This window comes from Linepithema humile, chromosome 6 (genome assembly GCF_040581485.1).
Source record: "Linepithema humile isolate Giens D197 chromosome 6, Lhum_UNIL_v1.0, whole genome shotgun sequence".
NCBI lineage: Eukaryota > Metazoa > Arthropoda > Insecta > Hymenoptera > Formicidae > Linepithema > Linepithema humile.
Window position 1 is genome coordinate 921,916 of NC_090133.1, and position 24,693 is coordinate 946,608.

Genomic DNA, 24,693 nt, shown 5'->3' on the forward strand with positions numbered 1-24,693 from the left:
TTATTTGATTCTCAGTTGCTATCCGGGCACACATGCGACCGAGCCACCGCCGCTCTTAACCGGCTAACTTATGGCGTCCGACAGCGCGCGATTAGGATCTGCCACGCGCGCAATTGCTCGACCCGGTAATTTATCGTTAATGCGCGCCAAGTGTCGATTGCCGGAAAATTGGAAAATTATTGCAGCGCGCATTACAGATCGTATCAACATTCGGTTTCAAATGTCGTCGCGGAGGTTGGGGAACAATAAAGAAAACGGCGATGTTTATCAAAACATGTATAACGATTTATTGAGGATCTATCCAAGCATGTTAAATTTCTTGAAATGCAGGTACCTACCTATATCTACTCGCTAGTGTTACATTAGACGCGCAATTTTACTCGAAAAAAACCGGCGTATGTACGCGTACAGTCCGTGTCCGATTTAAATGGAGAGCTGCGGTTCTTTTTTAGTTCTGTGAAAAGTCGCGTTTTCTTTATAATTCTCGCGCCGATTTATCATTTTTTCGCCGATACGATCGACAGCTGTGTGTAAAAACCGGAAGTAGGTGACGGCTAGGACGATGATATTTGTCGCCTGATGATGTGCTATAAGAACGATAATCTGTACATTACATTTAAAATCTACAAAAGTGCGACTTAATCTTTCCTCTTGGTCGATTTATCGCGGAAGGAAAGGAACAGTCTTCGTCGTGGCTTTTTTCACGATCGCGAAAAAAGCTGGTTAATGGCGCGCTTACATTGCACGATTATCGTATAAAACATGTTGATATCAGTTAGTTTCTTCAATTGATCATAATTTCAAGATGCAATTGTTTTCTCGTTTGCATCTTTTTGTCACTTTATCATGATCGAAGATTACTCAATAATAATCATCAATTAATTTATGTACTCAACAATCATTAATTTGATTACAGTTTGCTCAATTCTAATATACTATACTTTTCAATTGAGATATTATAATAGTATCATCTAAATGATATCATCATTACAGAATCATATGATATAAACGCGCCATTACGAGATTGATCGTCGATCGCGATCATGCCGGCCGCCGCAATAAATCTGCGCGTTTGATAAGCTTACAGTAGTTTTGATTGCCAGTCTTCGGTGCTTTATGTTTCCTTTTGTGCGGTCTTTTCGTTGCCGTTATCCGCGTTTATCCGAAAACCGAATACCGCGATTGCCGGGTATTCGATTGAACTCTCGACGAATTCTCACTCGCTACATTCCAATTATATCAAGTTCCGCGATTACATCGAGATTCTTCTCACAATCGCATTTCTCCTGGTTCATGAATTCTTCGACGAATAAAAAAGTGCTCAACATATTCTTAAAATCCTAAAACTTATCCTAAAAATAATAGTCTTCCGGTGTTTAAATTTAATTTTAGAATATTAATTTAAATTTAACTCAGACGCAGATTTAATTTTATAATTAACGATTAGAAGAAAATTCGATGAAGTATTGAACATTAAGGTCACAGTTTTATTAACAAATTATATCTATAAAAAATTATCTGTAAAAAATTTTTCTTGTTTTACTTATTTAAAAAAGAATTCGTCGATACAACTGACTCGCGAGGCTATTATAATGAGAGATTGAAAATTAAGTCGACCTGGCATCATGTTTTAAATTGTCTATTCTTTTTTTTGATTCGGAAAATTCGCGCTTTGATTCACGTCATTCGCGACGCGACTCGCAAATAATTCGACTCGCGAGAATCCAAAAAAGGCTGGAATCGGCTACACGATTTCCCGGTGGTGAGGTTCGGCTCTCTACGGCGATGCAAGTGCATATATTGAGAAGTATTGACCGATCGGTCGATCAACGCCTAAGAGAAACGGGTCTTTCCGTCGAACCGAGCGACGAAGAAGCAATTCGTTTCGATGCGATTCAATTACATCTGCCCGATAACGAAATTATCGGATAAATGTGTCGCTCGCTTCGTTGGAATCGGCTCGCGGATTCGATATCTTGAAATGTGACTTCCTTCACGAAGATTTATAGCTAGAAGAAACGAGTGCTCGGGACCGATTTCGTTCTTTACGTTTTGCGATTGATATCAGAATAAAAAAATAACAACAAAAACCTTTTTTTTATTGATAAATTACTCTTAAGGTTTTTAAATTCTTTCGCGCAACGTAAAGACAATACTTAATTTATTATAAGTTTTTGACTATTAAAAGAATATTAATATGTAAATTTCTTAATTTCAAGTAAATGTTTCTGAAATAATATCTCATGTTTCGAATTGGAAAACATTATGATAATTTTTAAGGCATTATTCATTCAAGATCAAAGTAATTTCGCGATTTTTTCGAAATCGGTCCCGGCACGTGGTGCGTAGACACATTTACGACATGTGCACGACGAATTTCCAACACTCGTCACGATCAGCAATCGAGATGTACGTTCGTCTTTCAAGACGATTGCGTAAGAGATGTTCGCTTCAGATCTTATTTCGTGACAGAGATTTGACGTTAATTGCATTCTCACGATAAAAATTGCATGATAGACGCATCAATGCAATTACGAGTTGTCGAGGCGAACGCTCATTCCGAATCGGAACATGCGATTGATCGTTTAAATATGATAAACGAAGCGTGATCTCGATCGTCGAGGGTGACACACAAGATCTACTTAATTGTGAAAGACACGATTGAATCTACAATTTGAGAGATTGATCTCGAGAGACTCGATAATATCGCGCAAACAGGAATTTAGGAAATCCAATTATTCGTTTCTACAAATTTTATGTGTTAAACCATTTTATGTGTATTAATAGATTGCATCTCAACTTGAGTAATGTAACTAAACAACTTGCTTTTCAATTTCTGAAAATTCGATGATAACGTAACAACAATGATGTAGGTTTTTTATAATAATTTTAATATTGTGAGCTAAATATATCGCTGATGTTATATCAGTGGAATATTCTTAATAATTTAACGAGAAAATAAAAAAGGAATTAAAAGCACGCGAGAAAGCGCATCTCGAAATTCTCGAAATCGATCGTCTCCCGTCGGCTAGACACCATTACACGAAGAAAAGGCTGATACAAAATCTATGTCCAATCAGAACCGACACATACAGATAGAATAAACTGCATTTAGTCGTTAGTAATATAGCGATTAGCAGTGATTGGTTGCTTTTTCTCTTACATTATCGTAGAAGTAGAACTGTGATAGGCATCGACGTTACATTTTTACTTTGTTTCTCTTTACACAATTTGTCACCTATTTACACTGAGTACACTGCCTCTCCGTTACGAAGACTTATCGAGTCTTTATATCACGTGTGTGTTACGCTATAATCTACAGTATAATATTGAGAGATCGAATGGCGAATCTATCGTGACCGCTTCGCTCGCGAAGAGACACATCATCAGCGAGTAACTCTTGCCAGATTTTTCGTGACATTATTAGTATCGAATTATATATTAATATTTTTATCGTCACATCCGTTACTTGAAGAACAAATAAATTTTTATAACTTTTACGTGAGTTTTATAAAAGATCAAAATATAATAATTTTTATTTCTTTTCATTTTTTGATCCGACAATTAATTGAACATTTAATAAGGATTAAAATTTCGCGACTTCTTGCAATAATTCATCACAAGAATTCATCACCTTCTCACGATACTCAGCAAAAAATCGCCAAAAGACCGCTGCGCTCCTGCAACATTTTTGCTCACTCTTTCGATGTAATCACTGTTACAATTTACAATTTGTTATACAGAACATCCGTATATAAAGCGTTGATTTGACTAATGTATATTAATGTAATAGCGTCGCGACGAGTTGTACTGTATCACGATAGTAATAATTATAATCATCTCGTCGGCGTCGCTGTCTTGAATTGTCGAAAATACAAAAATTACACGGCGGAGATCAGCCTCTCTACATATCTAGATATATGTATTTAATATATATATTATTTTTTCTTCTCTCGTTCTTCTAGCTGCGATACAATATATACGTATATTACACTCCACTTGTCACCGTTTTTTTTATTGTTGCGCGAAATATCTTTTTTTAAATATGTTTTAAAACGTCGTGGCAGGATTGCAGCAGTTTTCACGCGAAAATCTGACAAAAGTTACGATCGCTCCTATTCGCGAGCGATCGGTATTCGGGATTCGCTTCAAGTCGGCTAGAGGAAGAAGGACGCCATTTAGTTTAGTATATCATACATGAGTGTATAGATAAACAGGCTGCCATAATTAATCGCGTATGACAAAATTATCGTTATACACATTGTCGGAAAGTAAAATGTTTATGTTGTCAAGCATTTATATAATTAATCACTTGGTTATTAATGGAATTTAAATACAACGTGGTATGTTGCGAAATTTGGTATAATCGCTACTTCCTGTATATTCCACATTTAACGCACAAAAATTGTAGAACACCCTGTATATATTTGTGAGAGAGAAAGATCTTCTGCTATGTTTAAATAGACTAAAATCAACTAACTGATTGATGTCTCGGAACTCGGTTAATTATCAGGCAGTCCGTGCATCGGCACGTGTATGTGTGTTCGTCTGTGAAGTGTGTAAGAAGGCATTGCCAGCAGCAGCTTTTCTAAATTACGTTACTTTGGCCGTGAGTTTAGAGTGGTTCGGGCCCGGGTCGGCGCGAATAGAATTCTGTGGATATGCGCCACTCCCGGATCGCCGGACATAATAACACACATATATCGATTAAATCGCAGAAGGACAAACGTCTATGTGTAATACAGTAGCGTCGACACGTTGAGAGAAAAAAGAACTCTGTTAAACGTACACATGCGGGTATTATTCTTAAAGAGGATGAAACGCTGAAAAGGGAGTACACACGCTCTTCCTTTTTACACATACTGTTTTTACGCACACGAATCCACGCTGCCGAAGATCGTCGATTCCTATTTACAAAGTCGCATTAATTGCGCTGGTCGTAACGATAAATAGCAGTTAGATATACACGAGTCCACTGAGAGGATATTTATTAGTCCTTTAACCACGGATGCGAGAATCCGCAAGATTCCGATGCTCTCGCGATTAATTTCTACACTTTTCGCATGTTGAACGATTATTAATTACTAATTAATCACTCAGTAGTTCGATGGTAATTAATCATTAATTTATTTGTTCCACGCGTAAAGAAAATTTATATGTCGATTACGCTAGACAATTACTGTTTTGAATAAATCATTATTTTATGCCACATATTGAAAAACCTTATGGACATTCTTATATTTCTTTTTAGTTCTGTTCTTTTGTTTTCTAAAACATCAACATTAAAAAATAAATGACAAATGTTAATTATTGTTGCTGAAATATCAGCATCACATAAACTATTAATGCAATTGATTGCACTTTCTCGTTGTATTTGCAAGTGCAAGAGCATCGTGAAGGAAAACTATTGTTCTATTTACAAGACGAAACACCGAGAACAAGAGATACGCAGAACTTGAAACCGGAGGATCGATGATCGAAGATTGAGCGTGTCCGCGCTTGAAATCTCGTCTCCGATTTTCGTTCAGTAATATTTATAAAAAATAACAGCACTCCGCCGAAGCTTCTCTGAAATATCTTACAATCGCCACCGAGATCATTTCAATTCTCCCAATCGTAATCGCGTCGTCCGAGGCAAGGCTCGATCAGCGATCGTCGATCTTGCCAAAATTTGCGTTGTTTCTATTCTACACGAATATCGTTCGCGCGAAAAAGTGGAATACGTCGCGAAGAATCGCTCTTGACATTTATTATTCGCTTCTTGGCAATTTAAATATCGATCGATCCTTAATATCGTAGGATCAAGGATCAATCATTGCCCGAGGTTGAAAGGTCATAGCAAAATCGCATCCCTTCTTATCCACGGGCTTGCCTAATCGCTAAAAAGTATGAGAATTATCCGCTTTTTCTATCCTATAATGAGAGCTCTCGGGAACATTTTTTCGTGTCCTTTGAGAGCAAAGTGTATCTATTCGTCCTATTTCTATCTATGTACATCGACAGCTTTACGATCGCTTAAAACGTTTGAAAAGGCTTCGGGCTACTTTCAAGGTACGCGAATATCCCCTCGAAGTCTTCCGAAGGATCATTGAATATTTATACAGTCGGCCGGGCTCGTTCTCGTTACAGCTCCATACAGTTCAGTTCAGTAATAAATACGTTTGCCGAACAGAATATTTTCCGTCGAAAATTAAAGCGATTTTTTTCTTGCCGAAATTTTACTGGAATTCTTTTCTACGGTTTTTATAATTATAGCCAATATTTTTCGGAATATTTGTTGACTTGGAAAGAGAGCAGCGTTTTCGAAGTAAAATTTATTGAATACATTAAATATTTATCTTGATTAAGTTTGCGTTAAAAAATCTCCGATCTCTAATATATTTTAAAAGTTGTGGAAATATGTAACATTGAAATATATCCTATAGATATCTTAATGAAAAAAAGAATTATTTTTTTAATAAGAATTGGCATATAATACGTAAAATAAGAGTGAACATGAGATGGTTATTTTACTGATTGTGAGATTGATATTCTTATCGAGGGAAGTTATTTAATTTTCGATAGAAATATCACTATATCGCGCGTTAAACGTACGTACTACTGAACATTTTGTAGATTATATTGAATTACAAAATGCTTTTTGTGTGTGTTTATGGAAAGACGTCTATACAAGCGACTTCGTTTAATTTTGCGCACAGTTTTCTTTAATCCTTGCTTTATTTTCGTTTTTCTAACTTTATTCCACGCAACTTTAAATTTTTATCCTTTCTTATTTCCTTCTTTTTGCGCCAAAAATACAAAAAACAAATTTGACTCTTTTTACTTTTTTTTGTAAGACATTCTTAATCGACACACGATTATCTTGTTGCTCTTTCGTTAGCCATCACAATATATTCTTCGTGCAAATCGTCACGAGTCCTTGGCCCATAGAATTTTTGTTGCAGTTTCGCACATTCTTGCATAAATTCTGCTTCGCCAATGGCGTAATTATAAAGCTTGTAACTTCTATATTATTTATAATAAATGCCAATTTCTCAATTATGTTTTTAAGTATATTATGCATTATTAAAACGCACTTTTTATAGAACAAATAAAATGTAGATAAAAATAAATCCAAATTTAACTTCAGCCAGTCAAATCAAATTAAAATAACATATAGAAATTATCATAGAATCAATTAATAATATAAAAATTGTTGATTCAAAATTTTTTATTTTGAGTTTTGTATGTTGAAAGAACGGGAAAAAAATTGCTGTTTCTCCTGGTAATTCCGTATTTGCGTTATCTATGGTCTTGTGCGTTGCGATATTTTAAATGTAGCTTATAAAACGTGCGATTACAACAGATATGTATGCATAGCACGCGTCTTGTTGGCATACTGTTTTACGATTCGCTGTAAGCACCGTGCAACTGTGTGGATAAAGATTTCTCCGTTCTTTCGCATCCTTTCGGCTCCTTTCTGTCATATCTGCCAATGCAATATCTCTTGTTGACCTTTCGTTTCTTCAAACTTTTGCAATCAAGTATCGAGAGGAATCGTCGGATTTTAGCATTACAAGCCCGTAAAAGTCATGTTCTTTGAAATTTACTATCTGCGTGTAAATTATTATTTTCTGCGTGTAAGGCTAAATTTTAATTTTGCTCAAGTTTCGAAAAAGTAAGGAAAGCTACGCAGGAAACTGAGGTAAAAATCGAACGAAGTCGCGCTCGATCCCAGCGAGTATATACAATCAATATAACACATGTTACGTTTCTTTTACACAATCACTTAGGTATGCACTACCCTTAAATTGTACTGATGTATAATGATAATCGTAAACGCGGTAATGTTAAGGCCTCTTAGTTACTAACGACAGGTCGTTACAATTTTATTTTTGACCGCTACGACTACCCTACCCATAGGAAAGCGACAAGAATCCTTTTATTCTCTCGAGTCCACAGAACTGCCGGATATCGATCCGTCGATCTTCGAGAGCATTTTCTCTCTCTCTCCGGCTACAAATGTAGAAATAAGAAATACAAGCTTACAAAATCCTGAATAAATATTCAATTACATGTTTTTTATTAATCGGCTTTTAATTAAAAACTGCCTCTATATGTGGCGATCTAATGTCGCCAAATTGAACTCTAATTTGTTCTTCGACGGAACATTTCTTAATGAAAGATTGCGACAGGTCGTGTCATTCGCAATCGAAATTTCTTTTGTATCAACATTTTATAATTGAACTGCAAAATATTTATTAATTCTAAAAAAAAATTCATAAAACATTGCTTTTATCACTTTTACAATCTTTTTACATTTTAAAAAAATTTTACAGTTCTTTTAAATGCAATTGCAAGATGCAACTGAGATTTCTTTTTAAGTCTCGGCGTAGTTTCTTGGTCCACTTTGAGGATATCAAAGAACCAGTAATGTAGCTTCACATCGGAATGTGAATAAATAAAATTAGCGAGATATATATCGGACGTTTCTGGTCGAGCGCCCGATATCGGCGAGTTTCTGTCGCGAGAGATTCGAGTTATTTACAATTTGTACAGTTTTGCGTACAGAAGAAAGTTGCCGACAGGACAATAAAATTGCTGCCTCGTTGATCGGCAACGAGGTCGATGCGATCATTGTGCAATTCATCATCTCATCGTAACAATTACTCGCACTAGTCAATTATATCACATGATGGAGAAATGTATTTTTGGTACGGAAATTCGTATTTACAATGCTTCTCCGTGCTTCTGTCACGCGTAATAAAAATAAAACTTCCCCAGTCAGCAAAATGTTAACAAATGTTGACAAATTGACATCCAATTTAATCAAACTTTTGATTTTGATAAAATATGCGCTGTGAATGTGCCAGTATTGATAACATTTGATTATCTGGGTTATGCGGGTGCGAGGAATATCGACGTGCGATTGCAAATAAATCCAATTAGTGAAATTAATCGGCGAAAAAGTAACTTAAGCTTACTTTTTATACAAAGTGTCGCAGGAACGTTAACTTAACTGCTAAAAAAAAGCCAGGGAAGGAAATGTCGGGAAGTGTTTATGGGAATGTAGAATTGTGCCAAATCAGAGACAAGAGAACCATTGCTTTCGATCTTTTTACTCTTTTTTCCTTTTTTTCCGTAGCAACTTTATTGTTCGGTGCATCTCTCGTGCCAGTCACTTTCCATAATGAAGGCATATTCGCTAGTGTGGTAGTATACGTGGACTTGTTTATTTTATGCTTCTTTGTCGCTTAATTGCTCGTTATCTCTATAACGTAGGTATCTTAACTCCTATCGCCTCCAATATAATTCATCTCGATTCTCTCGTCGCGAAAGGAACGCCGACGACGAGATGCGTATGTGCGTGTGATCTCTGTTTCAAATATGTAATACGCGCGCGCGCATGTGTATTTATAAGAGGATGCGAGTGTGTAAGAGAATTTTCATATCGAAGTAAATTGTCAAATCGTCTGACTAACTACAGCGAGTCTACGTATTTACAAATCCCATCGTTGAAAATTTATTCGTCTACTTTTAGTAGGAAACATTAGTCGCATGTTCTCGTTCTCTCCAGTTTTCTCTTTTTCGCTCACATCAGAAATCAAAGTCAGTACAATTTATTAAACTAAAATTTCTATTTTATACATACGCAAAAATCATTTCTTATGCATTAATTGACAAAAAAGGTGGAATAAAATTTTTACTTTTATCTTAGAGGTAAAAGAATGCTATTAACCAGCTATTGAATATTATTATTTGGATAATGATTTTTGTTTTAGTCATTTATATAGAGAAAAATTGAAATAATCTAAATTATACTGATTTCGATCCCTGTTATTCACACACACACGTCACACATATATCCAGTCTCCTCCTGATTTGTTGTCTTTTTCGCTCGCTCTTGATTGAATCAAAATTGCAAATCGCACCCAACTTCGACGAATCGTGTATCTTTCTCGACGACAAACTGCGAGCATAAGTTTTCGAATATTTAAAGAAAATTATTCGTGTTTATCATTTTCATTGCAAAAATTTGAAAAATCCATGGAAGATCCATTGCAATGATCGAATCAAAACAAAATCATATTCAATAGTCACTATTTACTTGTTCGTACATAATTTAATATTAATTTAATAATAATTTTCTAAATTTTCGAAATACTAAAAATTTGCAACAAAACGTTATTCTTTAAATTTTCCTATAATCAAAATTTTCTCCGCCTAAAAATACATTCAATTTAAATAAATTAAATATGTAACAATTTAAATAGATTAAATATATAACTAAAATATATATGCAAAATAAAAGTCAAATTCAATTATTAGATCGATCAGATTCAAGATGTGGAAAAGAAGAAAAGTGACAATTGTTAAAGTATGAATTAAAAAGTTTGTTCCAATTAATCACGCGCACATATGTGTGTTTACATGCATATGTGTCGCCAATTATCCGAATGCTCGCAGATCTTTGTGTCATTTTTGAATCAGTCTGGAAATTCGAACGGAATGTTCACGTTGGACGAAGTTTTTATAGACTTCTCGATCAAATATTCTCCGATGTCTTTAATAGCAATTCTTACGATATAAAACTAAACAGATTCATGTGCTTTCTGTTCTTCGCACGTTTCAGTTTAATTTGAATGTTTTAATGAGAGATTAAAGACGACGGAAACGATTCGATCTCGAAACTGTACTAACGCGTATTCTGCAATCGCGACGAATCTTCTGATGAACTGCAATTTATGTACATGATGAATACGGTGATAATCTATTTACAAATGACGAGATGAGAAAAGCGCGCTACGTTATATGTCTGAAAACGATGAATCCGGCGATAACATTACGTTGCTATAATAATTACAGAGGAGGATCTCGGACGAAAGAAGCGAATAGTCAACGTTGTTACGGAAAAAGTATGCTGAATTTTATAAATCACATATAATTGTACAAGAAGTATACTGAATTTCATATAAATCGCATATAACTTTGTACAAGATACAATTTTGTCATCGCACAACAAAATTCTATACATATATATTCAAGATGAATTTTCAAGATTTGATTAAATTGTATTAATTATCGTTTCTAGCGTTACACAGATTATTTTACGCGGAGATATCTCTGACATTGCGTCAAGAGGCTCGAAGTTTGCCAATATCGAGCTTTCGCAGTACGTTAACGGTTGGCATTGACGTCACCAACCGAAAATATGCAGTGTCAGATATATTATTTGCAATATAAACAGATATTCGAATGTAACGTTAATATGATGAAACTGTGCAATGACAATTGCATCTTCATCACTGACACTGCCATAATCATGCATGTTACATTATCGCTATGGGTTGACAGCGATACATAACGCAAATCTTGTACGTGTGTGTATGGTGTGTGTATGTATGTTTTTATGTATGGGGATACTTATATATTAACATAGAAATTCAAAGAGAATCGAAGAACGTGATTCAGTTCTTCATTTCGTTGAAATTCTTGAGTCAACACAGGCCTCGCAATTAAATAGAAGCATCTTCATGCTCTCGGTGCCGCGCGATGTTGTCGTGAATTAAACAAACGCATTATCTCTGTTCGCAAGATATCGTTATTTCCTGACGAAATATTACAACAAAGTAAACGACTAAATATTATAATATTTGTAAGTCTCTACTTCACATTTTCAATGTATCCGCGTTAAACTGTACTTTGTTTCGATATAAAAAATATCTATTCTTTTTATCTTTTGTTGCAGTTATACTTTCAAATTCATTTTACAAAAAAAATTTTTCAAGTACTTTTTTAGATAATATATATATATAATATATATATATAATTATTATATATACATATATGTATATATATATATAGAATTTATATCTAATTAAAAAAGAATATGTAAATAAAAAATTTTTCACGTAAAATGCGAATTTTTCAAATTGGAATAGGCGTGCAATAAAAAGAAATAAAGGAAACTTTTGTGAAATAAAAGAAAATTTAAATCGCAAGATAATTGATATTTTCACGCGTCGTGTCACAATTTAATTCACGATGATATCACACAAGCACCTAATTGCTATTTTCTATTTTCTCATTGACGAGGATACCAGTGTCGGATAAGCTTCTTCGATCTAGTCTTTAGTACATTCTCCCGTGAACCGCGCACACACGGCGCATCATTTCTAAGCACTTAATTAATGGCTAATAATTAACTTATGCGCGACGGCCTCGAAGCGGCAGTTTTCCGCGTTATTTTTTTTTTAAGTTTTTGTTTCTGATTGGTCGTCGTGAGCGAATCTGCGTTAAAAAAGAGAACACATGTGCTTTCCTTTTGCCGTCGATGAAAACCAAACGCGATTCGCTAACGTGTCTCACTAAATCGCTACTAACTATACTTTATTTTCACTTTGTCCTAAAGGTATTTCGTCGTCAAAACTACTACTGGCTATCTAAAATTCCTTAACCTAAAATCACACTCAGAACGTAATTATGTGTACCGTGCGTTTTTCCGCGTTTCTATGCAACTCCAATTATCCTCTAACCAAACGACACGAGATACGATAAAATACAAAAATGAAATGCTGAAAAGCGATATACTTTTGCTATGTTCGAGATATTTCGGATTTTATAGATTTTCTATAATACCGTGAAAATAATTTCTTATTTATTATTACAGATAATAAAAAAATATAATGAAAAATTATAGCTATAAATATTGCGTAGTTAGAAATATCCAAAAATTATTTTTCATTTATTCATTTATAATTGATTCATTGATGCAACAAGATTTTTCATTGAGTCCATTGAAAATATTTTTGTTTTTTTATCATTATCTAATTTCTTGTATCCGTTCTTTATTATTTTAAACATTTTGTGTTTCCATTTATTGAAAATATTCAATAATTATTAAATACATTGATATAACATAATTGATAACGTTAAACATTTTGTCATTTATTTCTTATGTTTTATTTTTATATTTTATTGTATCTCAACTTTAACTCGCACCCCTCTAGAAGATATCGTTTTTTAGGGTTGAAATTAGAGTGAAGACATTTAAACGATCCTCGAAAATTGTGTCTTAAAACGCGATTCAAATCAGATATTTAAATAAGCGGGAAAGTAGTTGCTTTAAATATAAAAATAAATGTTATTGCAATTAAATTTCCAATAGCGTTTTATTATCAGAATTAAATTATGCAAGTGTTTGTAAAAAAAATATTTAGAACATTATATATAAAATAAAATTTAAATAAAGCTTCAACTTTGATGTAAAATATTTGAACAAAAATCTAAGGAAGGTTTATATATTTTGATAAATATAAAAAACCAAGTCATTTCCATTCTATTACAGACAGCTGTCTTTTTTAGATAGATTTTAGATTAGGTTACTATCGCGCATCGTGATGCAAGAAGGCTCAATGATAGATTTAATCGCTTAATGAGAGATTGCGTCGACTCTCGAGATTCGCTTGAATTGCTTGAATTCACGTGTCCATTTACAATCGCACAATAGTGGTGCTTATTCGGAAATAACACCGGAGATACTTGTCTATGCAAAAACGACTTCCATCGCTCTCTTCCGTCTCGATCCTCCATGTAAATCCTTCAAAATCGGAGATTAAGAACAGGCGTAAAATCAGCGGGTTCAGACTTCTATGCTACAGTTCATTTTACGCGTTTTTCAAATTCTACGAAAACGATCAGCGTAAAATGCATTTTATGCGCGCCTTTTTCATGAGAAATCGAATGAAAGAAATCACGCCGGTTTTAATCCCCGATTTTCACTCTTTTTCTATCTATTTATCTCTCTACCCCCCCCCCACTTTTTCCCTCCTTTTCGATCCGTCGCGCTCGCACGATACGTCGGCAGTGTGTTTATTGGAATAAATCGCGATCCTGTGATCACGCCAGGGAAATTCGCGTTTGCGAAATAAATGAGGGAAAATCGCAATCGTAGACGCGGACAAGAATCATTTTCTCGACGCGGAAATTCTCGAGATTCTCGAGATCGATCGGCGACAAAATCGTTAAGACATCAATACATGTTTTGCGCACGTTTCTTCCTCCCCGCTTTTGCGCGACAGGACCGCGAGAATCCTGCGGGACGTTCTCACAGGACGCCCTCCTCCTCCTATTTCCTAGCCTGAGATCTAAGGAGTCCCATCGTTCGAGAGTTCAATCTCGAAAAACGAGAAAGAACGAACGTGGGATCAGGACACTCGCGAAAGGACAGGTTGCGTCCTTTTTGTCCTGCCAAAGCAGCGAGTCGCCGTCAATCGCGAAAAATGATCAAAAGGCGCGATGTGCTCCGTCCTCGCTGTTATTAATTTTATAATCGATAATGACTCGAGAGTTATCGACAATTTTTTGTAAGAGTTTCTTCTTAAAATCTTTCAATCATCGAATTCGTATCATTCGCCGTCAATTTGAAATCGATTGAGTCGTCAATTCATCCTTTCGAAATTACTTCGAAAACAATTCGCGCTCCAAATTTGCCTTCCTGATCCTCCTGAACAGTTTGCAGAAACAATGAGAGCGTTGAAAAGCTTCCGTCGTATCCCGTCAACACGGTAATACGCATTTCCTTTACGAATTTGTGAATCTTGATTTTTCGCGCGTTTGCGACTCGCCGCCGCGATTTTTCTACTTTTCCCGTCCTTTTTCGATTACGTATTTTCGCTTGTCGCGCGCATCCGCCTAAATTTTCACCTATCTTCTCTTGTCTCTTTTCTTCGTCTTGTTCCTCCGCGGGAAAGACATTTTCAGTCAGGGACTCACAAGTCTTTATTCACAGCGAATGCTGGTCGCTCGTGGAATTAAATGCTTCGGTATGTTTACTAGTACTGATGCTAGGGAAGAAAAGTGCCGTCGCGTTCTCGTCACCCGTTACATACTACATTCGCCGCAATGTCTTTTTACAGTCTCTTTAATAGTTTTAAGTTATCGCTACTTTATCGAGGAAGATCGATAACACGACGACGCGTCAATCTTCTTTTTTTTCTTTTCTCCTTCCTCTTGATTCTTCTTCGTGGTCGATCCATCGCCGACTTATCGGGAGTTTCGCCGGTGTCTCGACTGAGTACCAACGCTCGCGATGATCGATTAGTTTTGAGGTTTTGCTCTTCCCTTCGGCGCAAGGAAATCGAGGATCTTGCGGAAAACGTTTTCCCGAGTTTCCGCCAGTCGGAGGGAGAAATTGATTGTGCGACATTCTCGGACGAATACCTCGCTCTTCGAAAACGCAAATCTTCGAATAATATTTCGTCAAAGATAATTCGATTCGAAGCGAGTTGCGCACAATCTGCCTATTCGGATATCCCCGCGACATCCTTGAACGATTAATTTCGCCAAGGATTAATTTTCTCGAGTGTCCTCGCGCAATATCTCGAGATAGATATCTCAATGTGGACGATTGAACTCTCATAGCTAACTTTTTGCTCCTTGAGGTATATATTCGAATAATATCCTTGCCAAGGATCGGTCGGTTTGGAGCAATGATCTTGTCTTGTTATTAACACACAGCGTTCTTGGAAGATATCGAGGACAAATCTTTTCACAGCAACATTCTCGGGGGATGTTCTGTCGATTCAAAGTTATTTTCTCACTTCTCGAGGCATCTTCAAGCAATATCCTGTCAAGGATTATTCGATTCGGAGCTATAATCTTGTCATAGTGACAGCGTCCTCGAGGGATATTCTTTCGAGGGCGATCCGATTTGTAGTGTGACATTCTCAGGAACATTTCTCATCGTCGGCGGATACTCTATCAGGACGAGAAGGATTTTTCAGTTTCCTTTCCGGCACTTTTCTCCCTCGCGCGCGCGTATTCGATTATAAATGCCAGCTGACCTTGCGCGACCTGTACACGTGCGTAAAATCTAAGAAAAGAAAAAAGGACTGGCCGTCTTTTCGACGCTCGCTTTACTAATCGCTATTACTTATCACCTCCCCTACGTCTTCTTATTCTCACGGTACCTATAATTCCGCCCCTCGGGAATCCTTTACCGCTCTCTCTTTCTCTCGGAATTAATTGGCTACTTCATGTTTTAAATTGGCTAGTGTATGCACACGCGTGTGTGTATGTGTGTGTATGTTTTGTGTATGTGTATTCTGTGTGTTTTTCCCTTGGTCGCATATATGCAACGCGTATATGTATAATATATTGCTATATATACACACACAGAGTGCTCGGTGAAGCACGTTAAAGAACGACGAGATGATGTTCTTGCAGAATTTCAAGTCAATCCTTTCTTAGAGAATACTCGATAAATATTTAATTGTCCTTTCTTAATCATTTATTAGTCTTAGAAGTTTCTTTGAATCTCATAAGCACTTTAGAGCTTCTGCGAAGATCAGTAATAATTACGTTACATATTAAATAAAAATTTAGCAATTTATTGAAACAGTCCTATTTTTAAAGTAAATTAAAAATTCAAATTTAATATCAGAATTTTATTACTGACTATTTGAATTTAATATATTAAGTTACTTTTGGATTAAACTGTTGTTACAAAAAAAGTAAAAAAAATTATTCAGAAATGCATCTTTAAAGGAAAGCAGAAAAAAATATTCAATTTTGTCAAATCTTTAAAGAAAAGTCGACAGGAACTTCCACCTTTCATATGAGGAATATGGCTCTAAAAAAAGAATTGAGCAAAGCAAGTTTCTTTCAAGCTCCTCGCGAAATACATTCTTGCGGCAAAGTCAAAGTTTATTTATTCATTCATTTAATACTTGCAAAATACTTGTAAAGTCTCTGCGGAGAAATTCCATATCCATAAAAATATTGAATTTCTCGAATCGAACATCACCGTCATTCCTTCACGCATCCCTTGCGCTATTCCGTGCATGTATATGTATCAGCTAGTCGAAAATTGAGGCTACAATGTGCGGCAGTCTATTGTCTCTCTTGGCTCTTCTTTCGCAGCTTCCAGCCCCTCCCCCGTCACTCTTCATTTTTCTGCTTCTTCCCTCCTCTTTTCTCTTCTCGTTATCGGCGACTTACTATCTTCCGGTCGGCGAAGATTCTCTTTTCTTCTTGGAGCGCGACGCGGAGTCGTTACCCTCGAGTCCGATGGCCTATCTCGGGGACGGGAACGGGGAAGATTTTTTATTCCCACTGGTGTGGAGAGGGTGGCAATTCCGAGGGGTGAGCCACCGTGGAGCTGCAAAGTCGTACGAACAAGTCATTAGAAGAGCGACAAAGGGCAAGAGAGGGAGGGAGGGGCAGAGGAGGCTAGGCTTGGGGAGCGTGCGACCCTCCTTTAGTAACGCGAATCGACCACCCTGTGTGTAAACGGCCAACGGTATTTCAATCGAAATCATCTCGATAAAATCGCCGTTCCATTTATTGTAAATTTAATAACGTTTTTACTTTCCAAGAACTTGCTTGAGTAAGAATAAACCCGATTACCGTGGCAGAGTTAGGGCAATCGATTGCGGAGCGTGAAGGCAGGACGAGTACAAACTACGTGCGAATCGTCGAGCTAATTCTTTGCAGCGGGAAATCAAAAATTTCGTTCGATCCGAAGAAAGCTTAATTTCGAAATTGGCAAAGTTTGTAAAACGTAAAATTCTCAACATTTTTATATCGTTTGACGAGTATCCTTGAATCGCTAATTGGATCGCAATTGAATGTATATTTATTCAGTTTGATTAATTATATGAAGAACGCTATATTGAAATTAATTCCAGATAATTTTGCGTTTGATTTCGAATGAAGTATGTACGGAAAAGCTTGCTCGACCATTCGCGTTCTCTAATGATCGAAGGCGCAAAGTACGAAATGCCACGAAAATAATCTACAACTACCATTTCGTACTTTGACGATCGACTAAATTGTTAGAACAGAAATCGTCAACGAGCAGTAATGGCGCGATGTTTGCTCTTTTTTTCTTTTTGTATAAAACTATTTGACAACGTCACTATTTTTATCTATTCCTTATCACAATCATAGTAAATCTAAAGAACCGATATATGCATAATGCCAAACATATATACAAACAACAAAATAGCCACGTTTTTTCTAAGTTTGTGCATCCTTCCATGCCTAAAAATGTAACAATCGCTACACACCAAATTGAAGTTTTGCTTCGCCCATCTTCGACAATAGATTTTCTATCTCGACGTTAACCTAATCGTCAAGTAACAGTCGACAGCGATAATTATCAATTATCGTTATCGGACTGCGGTACGCGTTACTCGCTCGTGACGATCGATCCGAAGAGTTGACGGATCTTTTAGCAAAATAACCAAAACGTTTGTCTGATTTCCATGCAGCTGTCAGCATGCGTGACAGCCGATTATTTCCCTCGTAAATCTCTCTCTCTCTCTTTCTTTCCTTAGAAACATTTTTATTTGCAATATAAATCTGCCACATTTTTTTTCTATCGTTTATCTCCCTTGGGCTATTGTTTTGTAAAACATGGGTTAATATCGACCTAATATTGGACGGATATTATCTATAAGAGATGTTTCGTAGGAAAGTGGATCGGACTGCAAATTATAACGTGGATTCGGGAAAAGGGTGAAGGTCGCGGAAAAATCTTTTTCTCGAGCTATGCAGATTTTCGCGAAAGAGAGTTTGCATCTTTTCTTCGTCTTCTTTTGGCGCGTCTTTCTCATCGTTTCTCTCAACTGAAGGCTGCATGGTGGATCAGGCCTTCTTTTACACTCATAATGTCAACAATAAAACGATGTGCTCCATTCAGGCGTTTTCTACGTTTTCTTTTATACACAAGTAATGTGTTAGCAAAATAGAAATAACGGCGGTGAGTTGTGTCGCACGCGCGCAAAACGGGGGAGACCACTTGCAAATTATTGTATTTACATTATTAATATTCGAGTGCTGCGAACGCGTATAATCGAATAGATTGGAATAAATTAAATTTAAAAAATTCTGAATAGAAACTAATTGTGAATCAGAAATCGAGAGAAGGTGAAGTTTACTTTAAAAATTAATTTCTTTAAGAAAATATTAATATTCAAATTTTATTCGTTTTTAATTAATCCAAATTTAATTTTCATAGCTTTAATGCTATTTTCGTTGCTATAAAAAATGTTAGTGCAAATAATGTAGCAATAATGTAACATAACTCTTATAATTGTACTTCATGATAACAATGATCATAAATTAATATTATTTTTGTAAAAGATATATTAAATGACTCGAATCTCTCCTTTCTTTCATTCTGATATAAAACTATATCTGTCATCATCACATCGTGTGATTGTAACCGGCTGTAGCATGTGCAAGAAACTACTATAATATTCTGCGGTGAAAGAGTTCAAAAAATGGCAACGAATCGGCGGATGTTCCTCGAAGATCGTAATTGTCCTCTTTTTAATTAGAGTCCTTTGGACTTGCTTTAAAGTAGCCGCGAAAGTGGGCCAGCAGCGATGCGATTTCTCGCTTCAGCAACGCTCTCGTTTAGCCAAAAGAGAGAAAGAGAGAGAAGGGGGAAGCTGAAAGAGGAGACGGAAGTACTCGTCGGACAAAGGGACGGTATCCTGTCGGCAGCACCGGGTATATTATTGTCGTTGATATTCAAGGAGTCCGTTAATTGCGCGTTCGCGAAACTGCCGCTAATTAGCGCCGCTAAACGCGTCTAGGTCTGTCATCAATTAAACCCCGTTACCTAAGTCCGAGAGAACCGACCGAAATCCATGAAAGTTTTCCTACAAAATTTATTTTTGAAATTTATTTGAATAATTTTACATCTGCAATCATTCAAACACTGCGAAAAAATGCAAAGTATTGTTAGAATATTTGCAATAATATGAAATTACTAACAAAGCATTGATGTATTCACGAAACATTCCGAGACGAATGTTCAATTTATATTGAAATTAATTTTATCACAATATTAAACCGATATAATTTTATATAAATTTTCATGTTGAATTCTCATGTTCTCATGTCAAATTTTATTCGATCTTCGAGGAACTCAACCGCCGCATTCGATCAACTTAATAGTGCAATTCTCGAATTTCTCGTTAATTATATATTTAGTTGTACAAGCATCAACCCTGTTTGAGCGCGATTAACGCGTCTCGGCTCGAAATATACGCGACGCGACCGATCCGATTCGGAAATGCAAAACTACTAATAGGGTATTTTGGAATCACCAATTATTCCTTCTAATTCCTAGATACGTACAAATAAATATTCATAATGCAATTTTACGCTTATCATCAACAAGTATTTTATTTGTACGTGTTCTGGAAGATTGGAAGGATCAGTGCGGCGTTTCTAAAGAGACACCGCGTATATGGATCGCGCAACAGCGTGCGACAGAACGCAAAAGGCACGGTATATGTACATCATGAGGTAAATAAAGGATGGTCAAAAAACCCAAGATAAAACAGTGTAACACAAAACAAAAGGCAATATACTTGGTATTATAAAAAATAAGCTGGATCATGTACCTCTGCGAGCGAGGTCGCGCCGACTATAGCTGACTCTCGGTTCGTTCGTTTCGTTCAGAAGGAGGCGTAACACGATTGGTAGTAGTAGTAGTAGTGGTAGTAGTAGTAGTAGACGATAGCGGTAGTAGTCGATAGTAGCTGACAGTGGTAGATAGCTGAGTCGGTAGTGGTAGTAGTAACGTGTACGTATACGCGGCGCAGGGCGCTGGTTCGGCGATCGGCTTGCTCTAACTTGACGGCAGAGTAAGCAAGACGAACAGTTGTTACACATCCAACATCAGTTGCAAGTAACACTACTCAACAACAAGATTTGTAGAAGTTGATAGCATGGATCAATGGAATTGATAAATTTTGCAAATGTTTCTGTTTTAAAAACTTATTTGTGCGCAGATCTCTCGGCACGAAATGATAAGAACGAAATTTATCTGATAATTTAATAGTCACGTTTCAAACTCCAATTTTTTAATTTTTTTTTTATTATTTGAGATATCGATAATTCAGATTTCAATTATTCGAGATGTTAATAATTACATATAAAATTGCATTTATTGTTTGTAACAAAATTGTTAATTACTTTTTTCAAATAATGTATTCCATTTATTTCATACTTAATCCTCATTATACATATTTACAAACGCTATCGATTGTACAACAGTCCGTAACAAAATTTCATAATTTTGAAATCAGAGAGGAAGTTTATAATGCCTCCTCATTTTTATACTTCTACAAAAAGGAAAATTAAATTTTGTTGAGTAGTGTAATCTGGGGAAAATATTACATAAGTTTGTCATTATTGGAGATGTTGCTTCGTCTCAATATCGCAAAGAGAAAACTAGAACGATATTCTAAGAGTGCTAAATAAATTTGAAAGTTATTTTAAACTTAAAAATTTGAAATATTCGAGTATTTAAAATTGAATTATATAGAGCGAAAGTTAAAAGTTTATAATATTTTTCATTTCGCGAAATTAACATTTCACCGAAATTAACTTTTTGATAATACATAAATTATTTTTATTTTTTCCTGCTTGAACCCTGTGATTTTCATTGTGTTTTTATCATGAATTATTTGCATGAATTACATTATCATAAATCTATAATATCAGTAAATGTCATAAAATATTGCCTGTCACTATATGAATACATATGTTTTATGAAGCAAATTGAATGCTCCAATTGATTGCCCTGGTAATATCATGATATTTTCATTACTCTTAATAATGTACGATTTTCATATTTGTCAGAAACGCGATGATAACTGTAAACATGTAAACATAAAATAATTTTATTACCCAATAATAAATCAATAAAATGTCTGTCCTGAAAATTGTTAATTACATACACACAGATCATGAAACAAAATTTTAATTTATCTTAGACAAGATAGATTTAACATTGTATAATATTCGGTCACAAATGGACGAAAATATAATGTCTAATGAATTTTAAAACAAAAAAATAGGTTTCAAATTTATCAAAAAATACGAAGATAAGAGAAAATTCGAAAAGTACAACAGTATTCTGTATACGTTTAACCAGATCACTTTAGAATATCGTTCTAATTCTCTATTCAGCGATATTGACAATAGCTTCTTATCTACTTGATCTCTGTTCGTTCCCTATATCGAGAGATCGCACACAGCGATTGTGTCACAGTGGGCCGACAGGGTTACGTGAAACTCAAACATATATTTATACATTTAACAACATCTACTCGTCTTCGGAACAATGTCAAAAGATACATCGCGTCTTTTGAAAATATCAGCAAGAGGATCGCCAGGACGAAAGGCCCCTCTTTTTTTTTTGTTCTCTTGACTCTAGGTTCGAATCCTGTCCGATCGATTTTGAAATCTACTTTCTCCGTTACGAAAGACTCAGCTGACTCTAGTCAAGGCTACTCTTCGAACACCCGATATATTCCGCTCGCTCTACTCGACTGCTTTGAATTGATAAGAAACACTGTGCGCCCCTCTATGAACTCTCTTGGGGATTATTGGCCTGTCTGTCTTTTGATCAGACATCTAGGATCACGATACGGGAGGTGCATTGATACGAAGGAGAATATTGATTAATTTTGAAGGGAAATGAAGGGAGGAGTGGTGCAATTTTTTTCGTCTCTTTTTTAAAATTCTGTTTGTATATCATCATTTGACTTTGATAATCTTCTATATGCGATTCGGGACCTTCGTGTTATATTGAATGTTCCAGAATCACAGCAGAATCTTTTTTGATTCAAGATTTATTTCACCAGTTAATATTTAAAAATTATATTCTGCTGAATTAATCTCTTCAAAATTATACGAGGAATAAAATTTTGTCATCAATTTGTAGTTTAACAGATTAGATTTCTCAAAAACATGCAGATTCTAGTGATCGAGCTAATTCAAGAATTTTTGTTTTAAAACTTGACGTTTGAACAAACTGCGTTTTTTTTAACCGAACTTCTGGTTATTTCTGCGGTAATTCCGGAACATTGTGCAAACCGAATGGTCAAGGGCGATTTGCGTGGATTCGTTTTGTAATGCGGCTTACCTTGCGAAGCTCTTGAATGCCGCGGATTGCGGATTTATGCAGAGCGGCACTCGTGACGTGTTCAGTTGCTCTGCTATAAATTTATGCATTTCCTCTGAAACAGGCAATGAGAAGTGCAAGCATATGAGAAAATGACGGAGAACACTGATGACGGCGCAATATGGGTTTCCATGGCCGAGCTAACGACACCATAAGCACAACGTTATGGTTCATATCGCGCGGTCAGTGCTAAATGCAATTAAATGGTTCTCATCTCGCGTCGCGGTCCAATAATTTTGCGCGTAGTTTAATATTTTATATTCTTTCAATTTTTTACTGTACAAAGAATATGTGATTATTATCTCGGTTATTATTAATTTAAAAAATTAAAGATTCAGAAATTTTTAGATTCGCTAAGCTTTCATACGTGATTTTTTCGAGTACATATTTAAACAGATAATTAAATTTAAATAAACTGTGCTTTAATCATATATAGCAATATAACTCATGTAAAATGAGTTATGAAATTACAAATTGCTGGCATTTTTTAACATCATACGCCAACTCACTGTTTCTTAGTTTACTGTTAACGATTGCAGTATAAGAAGAGCCATACGAGAACTTCACGGCTCTCAGCGGCCAGACGCTGCTGAGATAAACTGTGATTTATCGCGGTACACACACAAACACACACACACACACACTCGAGCGCGTTTATCGCGGTTATTGTTCTCGGATAGCCACGTAGCCACGTGCCTAAAATACTTAATACATATTTCACTATCTTTAATACGCGAGACATCCTTGAGATATGTCGAAGTTCATTCTGCAATCTGGATTGTAAAAACGAGCCTTTGACTTTAATTATACTTTGCACAAAATTAATTAAAAGTATTTACAAAAATTATAAAATATTTCTCGTTCTATAATCTCACAAAAATTTTGTCGCAAGCAAATAAAAATTCATGAATATATTTCTTTTCTATCATCGAAAAATTGCTCTAAATAAAACATATGTACTCCAAGAGACACGGTATTCGTGGCGTTTTTTTTTTTTTTTTTCGTTTCATATCTTCGAGATACCGATAGGGACGGAATATTTCTTACCTTTCACTTGCTGCACACTCGTGAGCTTTCGCTCCCAGAGATCGTCGAATGGATGAGCAGCCGAAGGCTCGAAATCCACCCTGTACTGTCTCATGCCGGCGCTTGTCGTGTAACAGCATGTGCACATGCACGAGTGATATCTGAGTCGTCCCTCGTCTAGATAAGGATGCGCCAGGGCGTCCACCACAGTGATCCTCTTGTCCTGCGCGACAAGAATCGTGAATAGCGGACAAAATCGATGAATAGTAGAATAAAATCAAACAAGTTGCATTTCAGTAAACAAAAATGATGTATGAAATAAATATTTCAAAGTATATTGTAAAATTTTCGTCGATTAATTAAAGTAAACGTCGCACACAGTGACGAAATAAATTAGAAGAATTAGATAATTCAAAGAAATAATTCAATACTATCGCACGAGGGGCAGACTTACAGGATCGAAGACTAGCATCTGACAGAGCAAATGGACGGCCTCATGCGTCGCCTGGCTGCTGAGGTTGTACAAAGTCGCCAGCGACGGCGGCTTTTGCGCTCTTCTTAACATATGAGATTTTGCGCCTTCGCAGGCATACCTCATCTCCTCGAGGGTGGGCGAACCCAGTAGTTCCGTGATTAATTCGAGCTGCAATCGAGACAATAAATTATATTTTTTTGTTGCTTTATTTTCGGGCATT

At 35.9% G+C, this 24,693-nt stretch overlaps 1 protein-coding gene across 3 annotated transcripts in view; it reads right to left on the minus strand.

Moving 5' to 3' along the window:
- The window catches only part of nmo (serine/threonine-protein kinase nemo), a 92,875-nt gene that overhangs the window by 1,329 nt on the left and 66,853 nt on the right, over positions 1 to 24,693 (minus strand). Inside the window, exons 7-11 of one of the 3 annotated variants that reach the window (XR_010890738.1) lie at positions 24,453 to 24,641; positions 24,020 to 24,221; positions 22,934 to 23,027; positions 20,403 to 20,633; positions 264 to 17,140 (exon numbers count right to left, since the gene is read on the minus strand). Coding sequence is in view for 2 of the 3 variants with exons in the window: in XM_067357229.1 (XP_067213330.1) it covers positions 17,086 to 17,140; positions 22,934 to 23,027; positions 24,020 to 24,221; positions 24,453 to 24,641 (540 nt within the window). In the remaining variant the exon portion in view is untranslated. Of the gene's footprint in view, positions 1 to 263; positions 17,141 to 20,402; positions 20,634 to 22,933; positions 23,028 to 24,019; positions 24,222 to 24,452; positions 24,642 to 24,693 lie in introns of those variants that run through there. The other 2 variants (XM_067357229.1, XM_067357230.1) reach the window with 2 other exon arrangements.